General features: G+C 46.1%; 1 protein-coding gene across 1 annotated transcript in view; it reads left to right on the forward strand.

Moving 5' to 3' along the window:
* The first annotated feature begins 686 nt into the window (after positions 1-686).
* DTD1 (D-aminoacyl-tRNA deacylase 1) overlaps positions 687-19261 on the forward strand; it is a 171890-nt gene continuing 153315 nt past the window's right edge. The window contains exons 1-2 of the mRNA XM_044291667.1: positions 687-814; positions 18068-18158. Of these exons, the coding sequence (XP_044147602.1) occupies positions 772-814; positions 18068-18158 (134 nt within the window). The 5' untranslated portion in view covers positions 687-771. The remainder of the gene's footprint in view (positions 815-18067; positions 18159-19261) is intronic.

The following is a 19261-nucleotide window of genomic DNA, read 5'->3' on the forward strand; positions in this document are numbered from 1 at the left end:
GCCTGAGCTTGCCCTTTACCGCTTGGAGGTGCTGAACGTGTGTTTAGCACGACTGGAGGGGGTTATCACAGGTTATATTTCCCAATGTTTTGGGGTGTACCCTAATTTTAAAAATAAAATTTAAAACCAAAAACCAGTGTAGGCTACCTCCTCCTCCACCTACACCGCCACATCCACCGCCTCCTCAATGTCCTACTCCATATGGACCTCGTCCTCCTAGATCAAGTTTATTATTTTTTATTTGTACGTATTTTATGTTATTTAAATTCATTTCCCTATCCACATTTGTTTGCAGAGCACTTCGGGGTTCGGGGTCAAGTTCGGGTCCCGAACTCAAACTTTTATCCGAAGTTCGGCCGAACCCGAACATCCAGGTGTCCGCTCAACTCTACCCATAATCCTATATGTCTGGCTCATTAGACCCAAGGTTGGGTCAGGAATTGTGGCTGTTATATATGGAGGCTAAAATACATCCAATTATGATGCCAGGCCTAGGGCAAAATTTTGAGACAAGGATGCCACATTTTTCAAAGTCCAGATGATGTAATTAAATGAATAAATATGTCCAGTAATTAGCATTACTCCCATCATTTGCTGCACTGGTGGGACATGTACTACTCTCACACAGCAGGTAAGGTAGCTTCTGGCTGCTGCTGTCACAATCACTTAGCGCCACCAGAGGGCGCCAGAACACCACGTTGTCCGTAGGAAACGGACGTGCTGCAGAGTTGATAGCACGAACAGAGTGCTCGTTCCACCCAGCAGAGCGCAATGAGAGCTGTAATCCAGAGGGTGACTAAGGCTAGTGTTACCGGTAAGTGCTGGCCCCCAGCCTGCGACCTACAGCACCCTGAGGTGATGGCTGCCGGTGAAGGGCGGGCAGCGAAGGGAAGAGTTCTGTCACTCGTGTGTTACTGGGAAGAAAAGTAGCGAGTCTCCTCCCAATGCAGTGCGCCAGGAGCCGGCTGGCGGGGAACTTCCTTCCTGTGAGCAGTGACATGGGGTTAGCAGCTGGGCAATGGAGGCTGAGCTCATGGCAGGCTTCCCTTCCGTGTCAGTGCACATGAAACATCACCTGTTCTATTCAGCCAGTGCCTGCGAGTTATTTCTGCTCCTGGGAAAGCTGGGTGACAACCAGTTAGACACCGTGCAGAGCCCACAGAGGTTGTCATGCAGCCTTCCTACAGGTGTACATATGATGCAGTGGAATAGCTTTGGGAAAGCTGGCTAGGGGTAGATTCAGACAGAGGATTTTGGGGGGAGGTTTTATTGTGGATAAGTTTCGAAAACCCATCTGAAACTGCCTCCCGTTGTTTTCAAAGTAAGGGCGCGCTCATGCGGCTGACGGTTGCCACAGGGTTTCCAAGACCGCACCAAGAATGCGCAGGTGCGTTACTGCGTGGACCCTTTGAAAAGCCGGAGCCTTTTTGCCCTTTAGCTCAATTTAAAGGGAACCTGTCACCACGCCAAACCATCCCAAGCCACCAGCAGTGTGTTCCTGGTGATGTCTTTCTTCCTGAAGGCAGATGCAGCAAAAGTACTGAAAACATCGTTTTATCCCCTGCCCGGCGCGCTTCTCCACGCATGCTTGAAGTCACAGGGGCAGCGGCCTCCTTGCTTCAAGTCACGGTAACTGCACCCCCTTCCCTGCCCCTCCCCTGTGACTGACAGCGCTTATGCAGAGAGTTCTTTCCCCAACCAGCCCCTCTGACCTGAGCATAGGAGCATTTCATGCTCGCCTTTGCTTTGTGCTGAATCGCGCAGGAAAAGGGCTTTTTCTAGAAATCCGGGTGATGTACCGGGCTCTCCATGTGTAATCTAGGCAGAGGCTCAGCAGTAAGCCCTGTGAGGTCACTGGAACAAATGGGCGTGCTATAGCGCAGCCCTAGCCTGTAAAACGGCTGGGGCAGCATTAAAGCCCGCTCATCAGTGCCGGTGATGTCACTGGGACCACTGCTAGGGGGAAGCCTCCGCCTAGCAGTGTAATAATATAAACAAAAAAGCAATTGCTCTGTGCGATATAGCTGCCCCAAAACTGCCATAAACCTGTTATCTGCTGGTTTATGATGATAATTTTCCTTCTTCTGTCAGTTTCTGCATAATGAAGCAAAAAAGAACTTCGCATTCAGATGGCAACAAGTCAAGCTGGGCAGCTTCCTTCCTGGCTTGAATGATGCCCCATAGACCAGATACGGCATCACAAGCCTTGTAAAGCACTGTTCGGCGCTGTGATGTCAGATGTACTGGCTTTGCCTTCAACTGTGCATGCGCCAAACGCTGCTTAGAGAGGTTGTCCTATTACAGCAACGTATCCCCTATCCATAGAATAGGTGATAAGTGTCTGATCGGTGAGGGTCTGACTGCTGGGGCCCCCGAATGTCAGTATCATGGGGGCCTGAATGGAGTGGTGGACACTCGTGCAGACTGTGGCTTTGTTCAACTCTGCTGGGCCGACGGAGAAAGCAGAGCACAAGTGCTCCGCTATGGGGCTAACCTCCGCTATGGGGCATATAAATTGAAGAACTGCTGCAAAAACCCTCTGATTTGTGCTACAGAGTACACTGTGGATTTTGACAGAATCTGCCATGGGAACTAGCCCACCTGGTCTGTGAGGCGTCATTCAAGACAGGAGGTAGACCACCCAGCATGACTCCTCAAAAGGAGTACCTCCACCCCCATGACTCCTTGCTGGCATCTAAATGCATCGGTCAAAGTTCTTTCCCTTTATTATGCAGTAACTGACAAGAAAGAGGACTACCTTTGTAAAGCCATCAGCTTAAGGCCTAGTTCACACGAACGTATGGCTTTTATAGTTTTTTGCGGTCCGTTTTTGAGTTCCGTTGTGTTTCCGTTTCCGTTCCGTTGTTCCGTTCCGTTTTTCCGTATGCCATGTACAGTTTACAGTAATTACATAGGAAAAATTGGGCTGGCCATAACATTTTCAATAGATGGTTCAGAAAAAACGGAACGGAAACGGAAGACATACGGATGCATTTCCGTATGTGTTCCGTTTTTTTTGCGGATCCATTGACTTGAATGGAGCCACGACCCGTGATTTACGGCCAAATATAGGACAAGCTCTATCTTTCAACGGAACGGAAAAACGGAAAAACGGAAACGGAAGGCATACGGAACACATTCCGTTTTTTTTGCGGAACCATTGAAATGAATGGTTCCGTATACGGACCGTATACGGAACACAAAAAAACGGCCCGTACACCCGCAAAAAAAATGTTCGTGTGAACTAGGCCTAAGGGATAACTTGGTGTTGGAGGTTTGGGGAACTAAATTCTAGTGACAGGTGCCACGGAAATCAGCCACATTTGACCATTACCCCCATTTATTGGCCATGAAAAGGGTTGTCTCACCTGCAATCCACTAGTAGAGCTGCTGACGGTCACACCGTTACCTTTCAAGGGAAATGTAGTATTAGGTTCTGTTCATACTTTGAAATTACTTGTAATTTGTGGACTGGCACTCTGTTATGTGTGGCTTCAAATGAATGCACAATAATTATGGTGATCACATCTAAATTTAATAAATGAAAAACAATCGTAATGACACTGTAAAACTATTAAAAATTTAACAAACATATGCATGCTCACACATATTAAATATTGTAGGAAAAATACGTCATAAATCGTATATGCAAGTAGTTCATAAAATAAATGAGGGTGGTTTTCTAATAAGACTGAACTAAATCTTTGTATTTGATTTAAAAGTTTGCATAAAGTGCATTCAGCTGTTGTTGTGGCTTGCAGGCCAAGATGTTCTTAAAGAGGATGAAAAACAATCCTGAATACTGTTCACCAGTTACTGCTTGATTATAGTTTGTTTGCGGTTTAAATGCCCAGACCTTAGTTTATGTCTATGATGGAAAAACAAGTACTGGTATGTACTATAATCACCGCCTATACAGGTCTTACCTGCTTCTAGGTGGATAAGAATATTAGTGTTCCAAGATATGGCATTACATACCCGACCTAAAAGTTGCTGCTGTGTTCGTTTCTCCGCGCTATTCAGGCAGACGCCGGCATATCACGTGGTCTGTATCAGGAAACAGGTTTGTATCTTGCAGCAAAGTATCGCAGGAACTTGGTGTTGAAAATGGGATCCGATTTATTTTTTTTTTTTGGGGGGATCCGGATTTTTTTTTTCTTAGGCTACTTTCACACTTGCGTTAGGAGCGGATCCGTCTGGTGTCTGCACAGACGGATCGGCTCCTATAATGCAAACGCTTGCATCCGTTCAGAACGGATCCGTTTGCATAACTTTATTTCAGATCTGATTTTTCACTTCGGAAAACTCAGATCCGACAGTATATTCTAAACACAGAAGCGTTCCCATGGTGATGGGGACGCTTCATGTTAGAATATACTGAGAACTGTGTACACGACTGCCCCCTGCTGCCTGGCAGATGCTGCCAGGCAGCAGGGGGCAGACCCCCCCCCTCCTGTATTTAACTTATTGGTGGCCAGTGCGGCCCCCCCTCCCTCCCCAGTATTAAATATGACCAGTGCGGCCTCCCCCTCCCTCCCTCCCTCCCCAGTATTAAATATGACCAGTGCGGCCCCCTCCCTCTATATTTATTGGTGGCCGGGGGCCAGTGCGGATTCCAAGTATTGTGAGCAGTGCGGCCTCCCCTCTCCCCCCCTAATTAAAATCACCCCCCCCCCCCCATCATTGGTGGCAGCGGAGAGTACCGATCGGAGTCCCAGTTTAAATCGCTGGGGCTCCGATCGGTTACCATGGCAACCAAGACGCTATTGCAGTCTTGGCTGCCATGGTTACTTGGCAATAAATACAAGCATTATACTTACCTGAAGAGCTGCGATGTCTGACCGGCCGGGAGCTCCTCCTACTGGTAAGTGAAAGGTCTGTGCGGCGCATTGCCTATAGCACAGACCTGTCACTTACCAGTAGGAGGAGCGCCCGGCCGGTCAGACATCGCAGCTCTTCAGGTAAGTATAATGCTTGTATTTATTGCCAAGTAACCATGGCAGCCAAGACTGCAATAGCGTCTTGGTTGCCATGGTAACCGATCGGAGCCCCAGCGATTTAAACTGGGACTCCGATCGGTACTCTCCGCTGCCACCAATGATGGGGGGGGGGGGGTGATTTTAATTAGGGGGGGAGAGGGGAGGCCGCACTGCTCACAATACTTGGAATCCGCACTGGCCCCCGGCCACCAATAAATATAGAGGGAGGGGGCCGCACTGGTAATATTTAATACTGGGGAGGGAGGGAGGGGGAGGCCGCCGCACTGGTCATATTTAATACTGGGGAGGGAGGGAGGGAGGGGGAGGCCGCCGCACTGGTAATATTTAATACTGGGGAGGGAGGGGGAGGCCGCACTGGTCATATTTAATACTGGGGAGGGAGGGAGGGGGAGGCCGCCGCACTGGTAATATTTAATACTGGGGAGGGAGGGGGGCCCGCACTGGCCACCAATAAGTTAATTACAGGAGGAGGGGGGGGGGGGGGGGTCTGCCCCCTGCTGCCTGGCAGCATCTGCCAGGCAGCAGGGGGCAGTCATGTACACAGTTCTCAGTATATTCTAACATGAAGCGTCCCCATCACCATGGGAACGCCTCTGTGTTAGAATATACTGTCGGATCTGAGGTTTACGATGTAACTCAAATCCGATGGTATATTCTAACATAGAGGCGTTCCCATGGTGATGGGGACGCTTCAAGTTAAAATATACCATCGGATCGGAGAAAACTCCGATCTGATGGGGACTCCTGACTTTGCATTGAAAGTCAATGGGGGACGGATCCGTTTGAAATTGCACCATATTGTGTCAACGTCAAACGGATCCGTCCCCATTGACTTGCATTGTAAGTCTGGACGGATCCGTTTGGCTCCGCACGGCCAGGCGGACACGAAAACGTTGCAAGCAGCGTTCGGGTGTCCGCCTGCTGAGCGGAACGGAGGCCAAACGGTGCCAAACTGATGCATTCTGAGCGGATCCGCATCCACTCAGAATGCATTGGGGCTGTACGGATCCGTTCGGGGCCGCTTGTGAGAGCCTTCAAACGGAACTCACAAGCGGAGCCCCGAACGCTAGTGTGAAAGTAGCCTTATTTGGAGCGCTCCAATTTTTTAGTAAGATTGATTTTAATAGATCATCCGTATAAAGGCCTTTTCTTAGTCCAGTGGGAGTTCTCAGCTGGTTATGGCGTAACCAGCTGAGAACTCCCACTGGACTAAGAAAAGGCCTTTATACGGATGATCTATTAAAAATTGGAGCGCTCCAAATAAGAAAAAAAAATTCGGATCCCCAAAATTTTTCGGATCCCATTTTTCATTTATGAACTACTTGCATATACGATTTATGACGTATTTTTTCTACAATATTTAATATGTGTGAGCATGCATATGTTTGTTAAATTTTTAATAGTTTTATAGTGTCATTACGATTGTTTTTCATTTATTAAATTTAGATGTGATCACCATAATTATTGTGTATTCATTTGAAGCCACACATACAGAGTGCCAGTCCACAAATTACAAGTAATTTCAATATTTTTCTCTGTACGAGTGATACAGCCATTTGGACTAGAGCACCTGTTCCCTGTCACATAAGAGTGAGCTATTCCTACTACTTTTTTCTCAAACAATTCTGTTCATACTTTTTTTTTTTTTCTTTTTCAGAGGTGCAAACTTATGCTACTATATAGACATACAGTGGCATACATTGCCCCTACAACACCAATGTAAAGCAATGTTTTACCGTATGCCTCTGCATGGAGTACTGATACCCCATACAACAAAAGAAGGTTATTGATGTTTATCAATAGTAAGAAGTCAGTGCAACTGGACTTGTATTTTCTCTTGAACACGTTTCGTTGCTTTCTTTAAAGAGGTATTCCCATCACAGACAATGGGGCATATCGCTAGGATGATAGGTGGGGGTCCCACCTCTGGCAACCGCACCTACAATGAGAACGGAGTGGGGAGATCTGTGGCTGGAGGACCCCGGATTTCCCAGGGTCTATCCATCACCAAGCACTGCACCCGCTGCTCCCATAGAAGTGAATGGGAGCGCACGCGTGGCCCCTGCTCCCATTTATTTCTATGGACCCGCACCTAGCGATATGCCCCCATTGTCAGTGATGGGAATACCCCTTTAAGGGGTTCTCTGGACTTTTTCTATTGGTCACCTATCCTCAGGATAGGTCATTAATATCAGCTCGGCAAAGACTATAGATGGCAGCAGCAGACAGAAAAAGAGACCGAAGACCGCACCATCTCCTCAAACAATTGATTGCCGGGGGTGTCGGGTGTTGGACCTCCGTCGATCTGATATTTATGACTTATGCTCAGGAGAGGTCATCAGTATTAAAAGCCTGGACAACCTATCTAATTATAATGAGTTGTACAAGAAACCTCAAGCATTAAGTACTGGTGACATATAAAGAGTTTGAATAGAGATGGATGGGTGTAACATCTGTTGTCTGCTACTTACAGTGCGGTAAGGCTGGGCGTTTATGACCTAAATCAAAATCACAATTAATTGAACATTTTAACTTGATTACAATTATTATGAGAGATCATTATTTTGCCCTCATAATCACTGACAACAAGGTTCGGATGCAAGGACTCCACTGTCTGCTGCTCGTAATAAAGGTTAAGCACACAGCGGGCATTGCATGCACATGGAGAACCAGCTGTCAACGTCTTCCTCCAGGACCGGTCTTCACAGCTTCCTTAAAACTTCTTGGCTACATCTTCTACTATGTCACATCTGTCACCTGCATGTTGGTGAAGTCTTTCGACTACAAGGATCTGGTGTATGTGGCGCAGAATTATTGAAAAGTCCACAACCTCATGCACATGTTGCAGGGGATGACGATTAGCATTCTAGAGTAAGTTGTAGTCATGCAGATTGAAGCTTTTCAGACCAAGGAAGAAGTTGATTCTGTTGGTTTCTGGGTCCATGCACACAACGCCCACTGTGTTCTTAATTGTTAATACGAGAAGTAATGGGAGTAGACAGTGGATTCCTTGATGGGGGTCCTCCAGGCAGCAGCAGCCTCCTCATCAACATCTCTACCCCCTCCCTACAACTTCCAGGGCACCCTGTTTTCTTCTACTCCATGAGCAGCTGGAATATGAGTTCTGCCCTTGCACATACCTTGGTGCCTTACTGTGTCTCACACTTCCCAGATCGGACTCTTTCCCATCTCGTCACATTGGCTCTCCCCACGCTGGCCAAACTGCGTAAGCAGACGGACTCTGCCCCTCTCATCTCCTGCCCTCTGTGCTGTATTTCACTGGTGAGTTTAGGGTGATTCCGGCTGTAACCGAAATGAGATGCCCGACATTGGCGAGATTATATCAGTTAGTGTGGCTACATTTCGGCTTCAGTTATTTGCGATTGCTCAGCCCTTAAATGGGGTACAAAGTATTAAAAAATACACATTTTTTCCCCACGATCCTGTTGTAATGCTTCCTAGGTTTTCCGCTGCTTTCTACTTGCTGATCACACTTGACGTGCAGGCAATGCCCACTCAGCCAATCTCTGGTTGCTGCTGTGCTTGTCATTTCAGGCTTGTTGCGAGGGAGCAGAGACCATCGAGGCCGGAGGAGGGGCGGCAGATTTAAAAGTAAAGTTTAGGGGGGCGCATGTGTGCAGCATGCAGGGAAGACATACTTCTGTGATCTCCGCTCCGCGCACTGCAGATATCCCGACATTAGCACCGTCCTCACGGCTCCATTAGCACCTATTACCCATGCTTGGGTTCCAGAGGATGACCCACACAAAGGGCAAAGCAAAACTTGCTGTGTCACGATGGGGAGTAGGTAAAACTGCCCACCATACAATGTGGAGCAGATGATGTAGCAACTAGGCCAGCGACTGGGATAAGGGAGCAGGTAAAGTACTAAAGCATCTCTAATCCTCGCCCTAACTCCTCACCCTCTGAACGGACCTGGATGGTAGGACAGCTTATACCCAGGAAACCTAGTACCCTGAGTCGCCCTGATAATCCCTCAAATAAAGAAAGGGCAGCTATGACCTGTTCATCCCAGACACGGGTGAACAGGAGTCTCCACCAGCCTAGCTGCAAGGAAAAAGAGAAGACTGTATACAGTAACTGGATCGGCAGGTAAGCACACCATACATTACACTTACCTGCCCAGCAACACCGACTGGAACCAGAGCATGAGTACTGGTGCCCACACACCATAAAGGCCACAGTACAAACAACCACACCAGTTACTGCCTGGAAACCCCCATGCAAACAGGACGCATGGCGGCCCCAGGCAGAGCAGCATACAGCCTTGTAGTTCCCCCTCCGGGGAACCCTGACACCCCCTTTCGGAGGCACACCACACAGGGAACATGTCTAGCAAACATGCTGGACTATAGACACCAACAGACCAGGGGAGACATCATGGTCACCTTGATGTTCCACAAGGTGGCCCTCAAGCACTGGGTAGATAGTAGAGGCCTGGCTGGAGCACAGCTCCAGCACACAGCAAGGCTGGAGGAACAATGCACCCAGCCAACAGGCCACAGGTAATATAAATCTTGTGGACACACCTAAATCACCACCAGCTAGATAATTAACCCCTCCGGCACCAGACAGGAAAGGCCCCAGAAGAAAGGAGGAGGCACCTACATGCAACCACAACACGTTGCAGCTGGCAACAGCATGCACGGCAACCGTGTCACGGCGCACACAAAAAGCCGTGACATGCGGGTACACCGATTCCTTCACAGACGCTGCCGGAGATATTCCAACTCACCAGTAATGCCATCATGTCAGACCCAGTGGTGTCTCCTGCTAGCACTGCCTCATCCACACAAAGTGTTCACCCGTCGGAGGCTGTAGCTCTGGACCAAGGTCAGCCGGACCTACACAAGAATATAGCCGCACTGTTCCATTCTGAACTTTCACAGGCAGTGGCGGAATTTTCCAGCCAAATTCAGGACATAGGGAACAGAGTGTCTGACCTGGAGACGCGGACGGATGACATATAAGACTCCATAGGCGCAGACAGGGAAGATATAAACTCCCATGCAGCCCAGCTGGCTGCCCTTGAACTAAAGATAGAAGACCTAGAAAATAGGTCACGGAGAGGAAATCTGAGGATCAGGGCCTGCCAGAAACTTTTTCTAATCTACCAACTACCCTGCTTACTTTATTTGAAGCACTACTTACACATGCTGAAGTGGGCCAGCTGAGAATGGATAGAGTCCACAGGGCACTAGGTAAACCCCGCGCTCTGGATCTACTGAGAGACATTGTACTCAAATTCCATTACCCAGAGGTGACAGACCAAATACTATTGGCAGGCCGGAACTTGTCCAACTTACCTGGTCTTCCATCATCAGTCCATCTTTATGCTGACCTGGCACCCTCAACGCTCCGTAGACTCAGGGAGATGAGACCAGTGACACAGGCCCTGTAAAAGGCACAAGTGCACTACAGGTGGGGGTTCCCCTTTGCCCTCTCCTTTCAACTGAACTCTTGCACCCATATGGTGCACTCTCTGTCGGAGGGATGCAAAGTACTTCAGCGTGCGGGAATCCCACTGGAGCACCCACCTCCATCTACAGCAGCTCCTAAATCTCAGCTCCCAGCCAGAGTATGGACCAAAGTACCAGTTACCACCTCTTCAGCATCCCGTTCTCCTGTTTCCTGAGTGGTGACCCTTGAAGATCATCGCACACTCCAAGTCTGCAAGGATGAAGAGCAGACTGCTGTTTTCTTTTACCTCATGGGACCTACCCACTTCTTTATTTTACTCTTTCTAACTTATTCCTATACAGGGATTCGGCATCATGGACTTTCATGTTGCTCTCTACTCTAGGTATAGCTGCTTACCTAATTGTTTAGTGTTTATGCTCACTATGTTAACATTTTATTGTTCTACTGTAACCCAGGGGTATATTCTGCATGTTCCTTTAAATAATCGCAGGTCACGAATGGGGGTTGGCTACAGGTTCGCTCTTGTGCGAGATGTGTACAATCCTCACACAAAATGTAAGGGGATTTAACTCCAAAACATGCGACCGACGTCCTCTGCCTGTAGGAGTCATCCCCTGTTTCTCAAAAGTGGGGCAGATTATTGAATCCCTCACTTACCATAGCCTTCTATGGTGTGGGGACTTCAATTTTGTCCTCAATTCTATTTTAGACCGTTCCTTCCCCCCCCATCATCCCCGCCCGATCTCTCATTCGGCCCAAATGCGCAGAGTGCTTGAATCTCTCTTCCTAGCTAATACATAAGGAGAGAGCACAGTGGTTCACAAAGGAGTTATACCTACTACTCCCCGACACACCAGGTATATACCCGTATTAATATGATCCTTACTTCTACATCTAGCCTACCCTATTTATTATACTCTAGGCATATTGTATCATCTTGGTCTGATCAGGATGTAGCTTTGGCTGAGTTTGCCTTTGCTGGCCCTAGTCATGCTCCGTATTCATGGAGACTGAATGAGTCTCTTCTAACCCGCCCGGTATTATACAGTCCTAATCAAAAGTTTAAGACCACTTGAAAAATAGCAAAAAAATAATATTTAGCATGGCTGGATCTTAACAAGGTTCCAAGTAGAGCTTCAACATGCAACAAGAAGAAATGGGAGTGAGACAAAAAAATGTGAGCATTCAATTTAATGAAAACAACGAATAAACTGAAACAGGCTTTTTTTCAGCTGATCAAAAGTTTAGGACCACACCTCCCCAAAAAAATATAACCCCCCCCCCCCAAAACAGAAATCCAACTTCCAAACATGAACTCAGTAATGAGTAGCTCCACCGTTATTGTTTATCACTTAAAAATGTGTTTCGGCATGCTTGATGCAAGTGTTTCCATGAGGTGAGTGGGAACATTTCTCCAAGCGGTGAAGGTGGCCACACGAAGGCCATCTACTGTCTGGAACTGTTGTCCATTTTTGTAAACTTCCCTTGCCATCCATCCCCAAAGGTTCTCAATTGGATTTAGATCAGGGGAACATGCAGGATGGGCCAAAAGAGAGATGTTATTCTCCTGGAAGAAGTCCCTCGTCCAGCGGGCATTGTGTACTGTAGCGTTGTCCTGTTGAAAAACCCAGTCACCACACAGACGAGGGCCCTTAGTCATGAGGAATGCTCTCTGCAACAACTGGACATAGCCAGCGGCCGTTTGACGCCCTTTCACTTCCTGAAGCTCCATTGTTCCACTGAAGGAAAAAGCACCCCAGACCATTATGGCACCCCCTCCACTGTGGCGCATAGAAAACATCTCAGGTGGGATCTGCTTGTCATGCTAGTAACGTTGGAAACCATCAGGACCATCAAGGTAAAAAAAATTCTCATCAGAGAATAAAACTTTCTTCCATCTTTGAATGTCCCATGTTTGGTGCTCTCTTACAAAGTCCAAACGAGCAGTTCTGTGGCGTTCAAGGAGACGAGGTCTTTGAAGACGGTTTTTGTTTTCGAAGCCTTTCAGTCTCAGATGCTGTCTGATGGTTATGGGGCTGCAGTCAGCACCAGTAAGGGCCTTAATTTGGGTCGAGGATCGTCCAGTGTCTTGACAGACAGCCAATGGGATCCTCCGGCTCAGTGCTGATGAATTTTTTTTTGGGTCTTCCACTTGACTTTTTTGTTCAATAACCCTCAGGATCATTTAAGAAATTCCAAATGACTGTCTTGCTGCGTCCCACCTCAGCAGCGATGGCGCGCTGTGAGAGCCCCTACTTATGCAGTTCAACAACCCGACCACGTTCAAAAAGGGAGAGTTGTTGTGCCATCACAACGTGTGACTACCTGACAGAAAATGACAATGAATGCACATCTTTGCACAGATTTGGCCTTTTAAAGGCATGTGGTCCTAAACTTTTGATCAGCTGAAAAACAGCCTGTTTCAGTTTATTCGTTGTTTTCATTAAATTGAATGCTCAAAAAATGTTTTGTCTCACTCCCATTTCTTCTTGTTGCATGTTGAAGCTCTACTTGGAACCTTGTTAAGATCCAGTCATGCTAAATATGATTTTTTTGCCATTTTTCAAGTGGTCCTAAACTTTTGATCAGGACTGTATGATCAACCCCAAGCTGAGCTGCAAACCTTCTTCACTGAGAACGCTACACCTAAGGTCAATCCTATGTTATTATGGTTTACTCATAAAGCTTTTATTCGGGGCAGACTTGTGGGAGTGGCATCCCAATTAAAAAAGGGACAGGACTCCGCCCAGATAGCGCTGGAGGCTAAGCTAGGTAGACTAATACGAGCACATCAGCGGAACCCCTCTCTCTACCTTCTTAAAGCTGTAAAAGATACTAAATTACAGCTGAATATGCTGCTAACCAATAGTACAGAGAAAGATCTCCGATGGACTGCTTCCTACTACTATAAATATGCTAACAAACCCGATAACATGTTTGCCCGGCAACTGAAAGCCAAGCAGAGGATTATTCAGGTCTTCCAAATCCACACCAGAAATGCACGTACTACTTCTAATCCTCATACAATTTATGATACCTTTCAGGCTTTCTATCAGCAATTATATTCCAGACCCCCAGTGGGCCCTGGGATCGCGGAGGTTGACTTCCTAACATCAATCCCTCTCCTTCAGGTTTTCCCCAATGCACTGGCCATCCTCTGTGGACAAATTTCCGCAGACAAGGTGACATACACCATCAAAACTTTGAAGTTGGGTAAAGCCCCGGGACCAGATGGGTTATCTGCACTTTATTACAAAAAATATGCCCCTTTCTTAAATCCACATATTGCCCGATATTGTAATCATCTTCTACAGGGTGCCACACCTCCCTCGGAATTCCTTTCTGCTAGGATTATTGTAATACCTAAACTAAATAAGGACCCTTTGTTGCCCTCCAATTACAGGCCCATGTCCCTCCTCAACCTAGACAATAACATTTTTACTTTGATTTTGGCTCATCGCCTTAACAAATTGCTACCGGACATTATACATAGAGACCAGGTGGGATTTATTCCAGGCAGAGAGGCCCCTGATAACATCAGAAAAATCCTGAATATAATCCATAAGGCCAATAGGACCATGGCATCTTGGCTCTTGACATTGAAAAAGCCTTTGATACCTTGGATTGGGATTATCTCTCGAGGGTTATGAGCGCTATGGGCATTTGGGGTCCCTTTCTTCAAGCCGTTCAGTCACTTTACTCTACTCCTGAATCCTATCTAAAACTTCCTGCGACTCACTTCTCACCTATTCTGATTCAGAGGGGCACACGTCAGGGATGCCCTCTATCGCCCGCCTTATTTGCCCTTGCTATGGAACCACTAGCAATCCACATCAGATCTCACCCTGATATTACTGGCTCCCTGTGGGAGGTCTAGAGCATAAATTAAGCCTTTTTGCTGATGACCTCCTTCTTTTCATCACAAACACTGTTATATCCTTCCCATCCTTATTAAGGGTATTGAATTCGTTCTCTGCGGTTTAAGGGCTTTCTATTAATCACACCAAATCCGAGCTTCTTTTTTTAACTTGTCACCCCAGACTACATCCCTCCTATCGCAAAAGTTCCTATTTCAAAAAAAAATTCCTACCCTGTATCGCAAAATTAGAGAGGACCTTAAAGCCTGGAGATCCCTCCCAGTATCCTGGGTAGGTAGGATTCATATTGTCAGAATGGTGGTCCTCCCCAGACTGCTATATTTATTCAGAACTCTTCCTGTACCGGTACCTAGCTCTGATCTAAAAGCTCTACAAACTGAGGCCCTGAAGTTTATATGGGCAGATAAACGTCTACTTATAGCTAGGCAAACAATGTGTTGCCATAAGTCCCAGGGGGGTCTCTCAGTTCCGGACTTCCTTACTACAAAGCAGCTAGGCTAGCGCAATTGTTCCTGTCTCACCTTGAACCTAAAAAGCACCCGCTGTGGATCTCGCTAGAAAAGTCACTATTCACTCCCCCCCCCCGTTAGAATATATTTTGGGAAACCTTGCATTCCCACCAGGGCTGCAGGCTCACACATTTAATTGGGGGAGATCTACACAAGTTTCTAGTAAGAGGTAAACTAATTTTGCTTGCTGACTTTAAGGACAGATATGACCTGCCCACGAGGGACATGTTTAATGCTAACCGGATCTTCTCTTTTTTTCACTCCCTTCAGACGTCTAACGGCTCCTTTGATTTCACACCCTTTGAACGCCCTGTAACTTATTCTCTATACAAACAAGGTCTTTTATCTAGGATGTATGGGACACTTAATGGTGTAATTGAAGGCTCTAAACTACCATAAATGAAAGCATGGGAGGAGGATTTGGAGGTTGAATATTCAGCTTCTATGTGGTACCAGCTCTCCCAGACTCTCACTAAAGGATCTTGGCAGACCATCTACTAGCAGAAACATCAATAAAGATATTGCATAGGACCTACATGGTCCCAGCTAGACTACATTGCATATACCCTGAGGTCTCTTCACGGTGCTTCCGTGGATGTGATGAGGAGGGCACAATGTTTCACATATGGAGGGCCTGTCCAATTGTGAGGAGATTCTGGAGCCGAATATGCACTCTATTGTCATCAGTGTTGGGATGCCTCTATCCTACGTCTCTGCCCTTATGCCTCCTGGATGACAAACCCCCTTGGTTAACTTATGCCAAATTTAAGCTATCACAGTATATACTTTTAGCAGCTAGAATCCATGTAGCTTTCAAATGGCGGTCAACTTCACTTAGTTTTCAGGCAGTATTGGACAGAGTCAATAGGATACTTCTTTACGAAAGGCTTAATGTCATCTGCACAGACACCTTTTTGGCCTTTGGGCGAGAGACAAAAGAGAAGGGAGAGGCGCTCATAGGGTGGTGGGTAACGGTTATGTGGTTGAGCGAAGTGGTTGAAATGTACTCACCTTAGCTACAAGCTAACCAGACGCTCCAGCCATCTGGCCAGTCTTTTTGCTGACGCCCCCTAAGACTTGATAAAGGAGTTATAAACGCCGAAACGCATTGTCTACTGAACAATTAAAACAGCTATTTCACCATAAGTCCACTGACTGAGGTCGTCCTTTGTGCGCCAAACAAATACCCTACTGTGTTCATCCACACACAAACCAGCAACCTCTTTTTGGCCTTTGAGAGGTTCTGGGAGCCCTGGTTGTCCTCCCATTCTATTGATCTTCGCTATTGTATTACCTTATACAGACGTGGACAAAATTGTTGGTACCCTTTGGTCAATGAAAGAAAAAGTCACAATGGTCACAGAAATAACTTTAATCTGACAAAAGTAATAATAAATTAAAATTCTATAAATGTTAACCAATGAAAGTCAGACATTGTTTTTCAACCATGCTTCAACAGAATTATGTAAAAAAATAAACTCATGAAACAGGCATGGACAAAAATGATGGTACCCCTAGAAAACACAGAACATAATGTGACCAAAGGGACATGTTAATTCAAGGTGTGTCCACTAATTAGCATCACAGGTGTCTACAACCTTGTAATCAGCCATTGGGCCTATATATATGGCTCCAGGTAATCACTGTGTTGTTTGGTGATATGGTGTGTACCACACTCGACATGGACCAGAGGAAGCAAAGGAAAGAGCTGTCTCAAGAGATCAGAAAGAAAATTATAGACAAGCATGTTAAAGGTAAAGGCTATAAGACCATCTCCAAGCAACTAGATGTTCCTGTGAGTACAGTTGCACATATTATTCATAAGTTTAAGATCCATGGGACTGTAGCCAACCTCCCTGGACGTGGCCGCAGGAGGAAAATTGATGACAAATCTAAGAGACGGATAATCCGAATGGTAACAAAAGAGCCTAGAAAGACTTCTAAAGAGATTCAAGGTGAACTTCATGCTCAAGGAACATCAGTGTCAGATCGCACCATCCGTCGTTGTTTGAGCCAAAGTGGACTACATGGGAGACGACCAAGGAGGACACCATTGTTGAAAACGAATCATAAAAAAGCAAGACTGGAATATGCCAAACTACATGTTGACAAGCCACAAAGCTTCTGGGAGAATGTCCTGTGGACAGATGAGACAAAAATCGAAGTTTTTGCCAAGGCACATCAGCTGTATGTTCACAGACGAAAAAATGAAGCATATCAAGAAAAGAACACTGTCCCTACTGTGAAACATGGAGGAGGCTCTGTTATGTTCTGGGGCTGCTTTGCTGCGTCTGGCACAGGGTGTCTTGAATCTGTGCAGGGTACAATGAAATCTCAAGACTATCAAGGAATTCTAGAGAGAAATGTACTAGCCAGTGTCAGAAAGCTTGGTCTCAGTCGCAGGTCATGGGTCTTGCAACAGGACAATGACCCAAAACACACCGCTAAAAACACCCAAGAATGGCTAAGAGGAAAAAATTGGACTATTCTAAAGTGGCCTTCTATGAGCCCTGACCTCAATCCTATTGAGCATCTTTGGAAGGAGCTGAAACATGCAGTCTGGAAAAGGCACCCTTCAAACCGGACACAACTGGAGCAGTTTGCTCATGAGGAGTGGGCCAAAATACCTGCTGAGAGGTGCAGATGTCTCATTGACAGTTACAGGAAGCGTTTGATTGCAGTGATTGCCTCAAAAGGTTGCGCAACAAAATATTAAGTTAGGGGTACCATCATTTTTGTCCATGCCTGTTTCATGAGTTTATTTTTTTACATAATTCTGTTGAAGCATGGTTGAAAAACAATGTCTGACTTTCATTGGTTAACATTTATAGAATTTTAATTTATTATTACTTTTGTCAGATTAAAGTTATTTCTGTGACCATTGTGACTTTTTCTTTCATTGACCAAAGGGTACCAACAATTTTGTCCACGTCTGTAGCTTGCTTCCTTTTCCATGTGCCTTCCTACCATCTAAATATACTAGCCTTGTCTGGTGACTTGCATAGATATCCAATAATTGTATTTTTTATTTTTGTATTGTTTGGTATCTTTTATTGTACACCTTGATGATTCCTAGGTGACTTCATTAGCTGTACTGTTTTAAAACCTCAATAAATAACCTTTGAAACTAAAAGTAAAGTTTATTCACTGTGCAAACCTCTAGCAGGAGTGAATAACAAGTCAGTGGATGGATAAAAGTGGAGCTTCACTGTAACTACTGACCATGTGTTTCTTGTAGTTGGAGAAGAACAGATCAGCTCCATTGGACGTGGTATCTGTGTACTGTTGGGAATATCAGTGGAAGACACACAAAAAGATGTTGACTATATGTAAGTATTATTATTTGTTTTACTATTTATGAGATATTGACAGCTTAGGGTATGTTCACATCTATGTCATAGGCTCCAACTGGGGCTTCCATTGCAGATTACATAAAAAAAGAGCATATAGAAACAGTGTCCAGAATGGTCCCCATTATTGTCAGTCGGTTCTGTTCAGGTCTGTTCGGTTCAGTTTTGTGTCAAATCCGGCACTTTAGTTATTTTTGTTCTTCTAACAGAGCAGAACAACGGAAATGGAAATGCTGTAGGTCCCACTATCGGGACCTGCAGTTACCTCCAGAAGTCCCCCGAACCGCCTGATGAGGCCACTGGCTACTGCATCTAGGCATAGAATAAAACAGCTGACCACATGTGTGCACAGCTCCATTCATGTCTATGGGAATTGTGAAAACAAATGAGCACGTTTGCTTGGTATTTTTTGTAACTCCCATATTGCACCTGGCCACCTCATCCAGAGACTGAAGGAATGGAAAGGTGCTACTTTCTGGAAATAGGTGCAAGTCCCAGAGGTGGACATATATGGCATATGCTGGGGATATACGGTGCTCCAGTGAGTACTGCAGCCTCTTCCTAGGCCAGTGCTGTCACATTCATTGGCCACATGGCCTAGGCGCCATCGGTCCCATTCAAGTGAATGGGCCTGGGCTGCAATACCAAGCACAGCCACTATATAATGTCCAGCGCTGTGCTTGGTTAGGTGCCTCTTCAAACTGCTGATCAGTGGGGGTACTGGTTGTTGGACCCCCACTTTTTGAGGATTCTACAACTTTGAAAACATTTTAAAACAGCAATCTGAACTCTGCTTCCGATTGCTGTTTTAAAATGTTTTTAAAGTTGTAGAATCGAAGCCCGAAGTTTTTTATCGAAATCTTGTGAGACTTCGGACTTAATAAGTTTTGCCTTCGCGCAGCGCATGCAGTTTAATGCTGTACGGAGACAGGTCTCCATACAGCATTAAAACGAAGTTGGGCAATGAATCGACTTTGGATCTTGGATCCAAAGCGTGATTCGCTCTCCCCTAGGCCATCAAACACCAGATATTGAGGTACGGACACATGCAGCAGACAGTGCATCTAAAACCCGCGATGATG

This window comes from Bufo gargarizans, chromosome 4 (genome assembly GCF_014858855.1).
Source record: "Bufo gargarizans isolate SCDJY-AF-19 chromosome 4, ASM1485885v1, whole genome shotgun sequence".
NCBI lineage: Eukaryota > Metazoa > Chordata > Amphibia > Anura > Bufonidae > Bufo > Bufo gargarizans.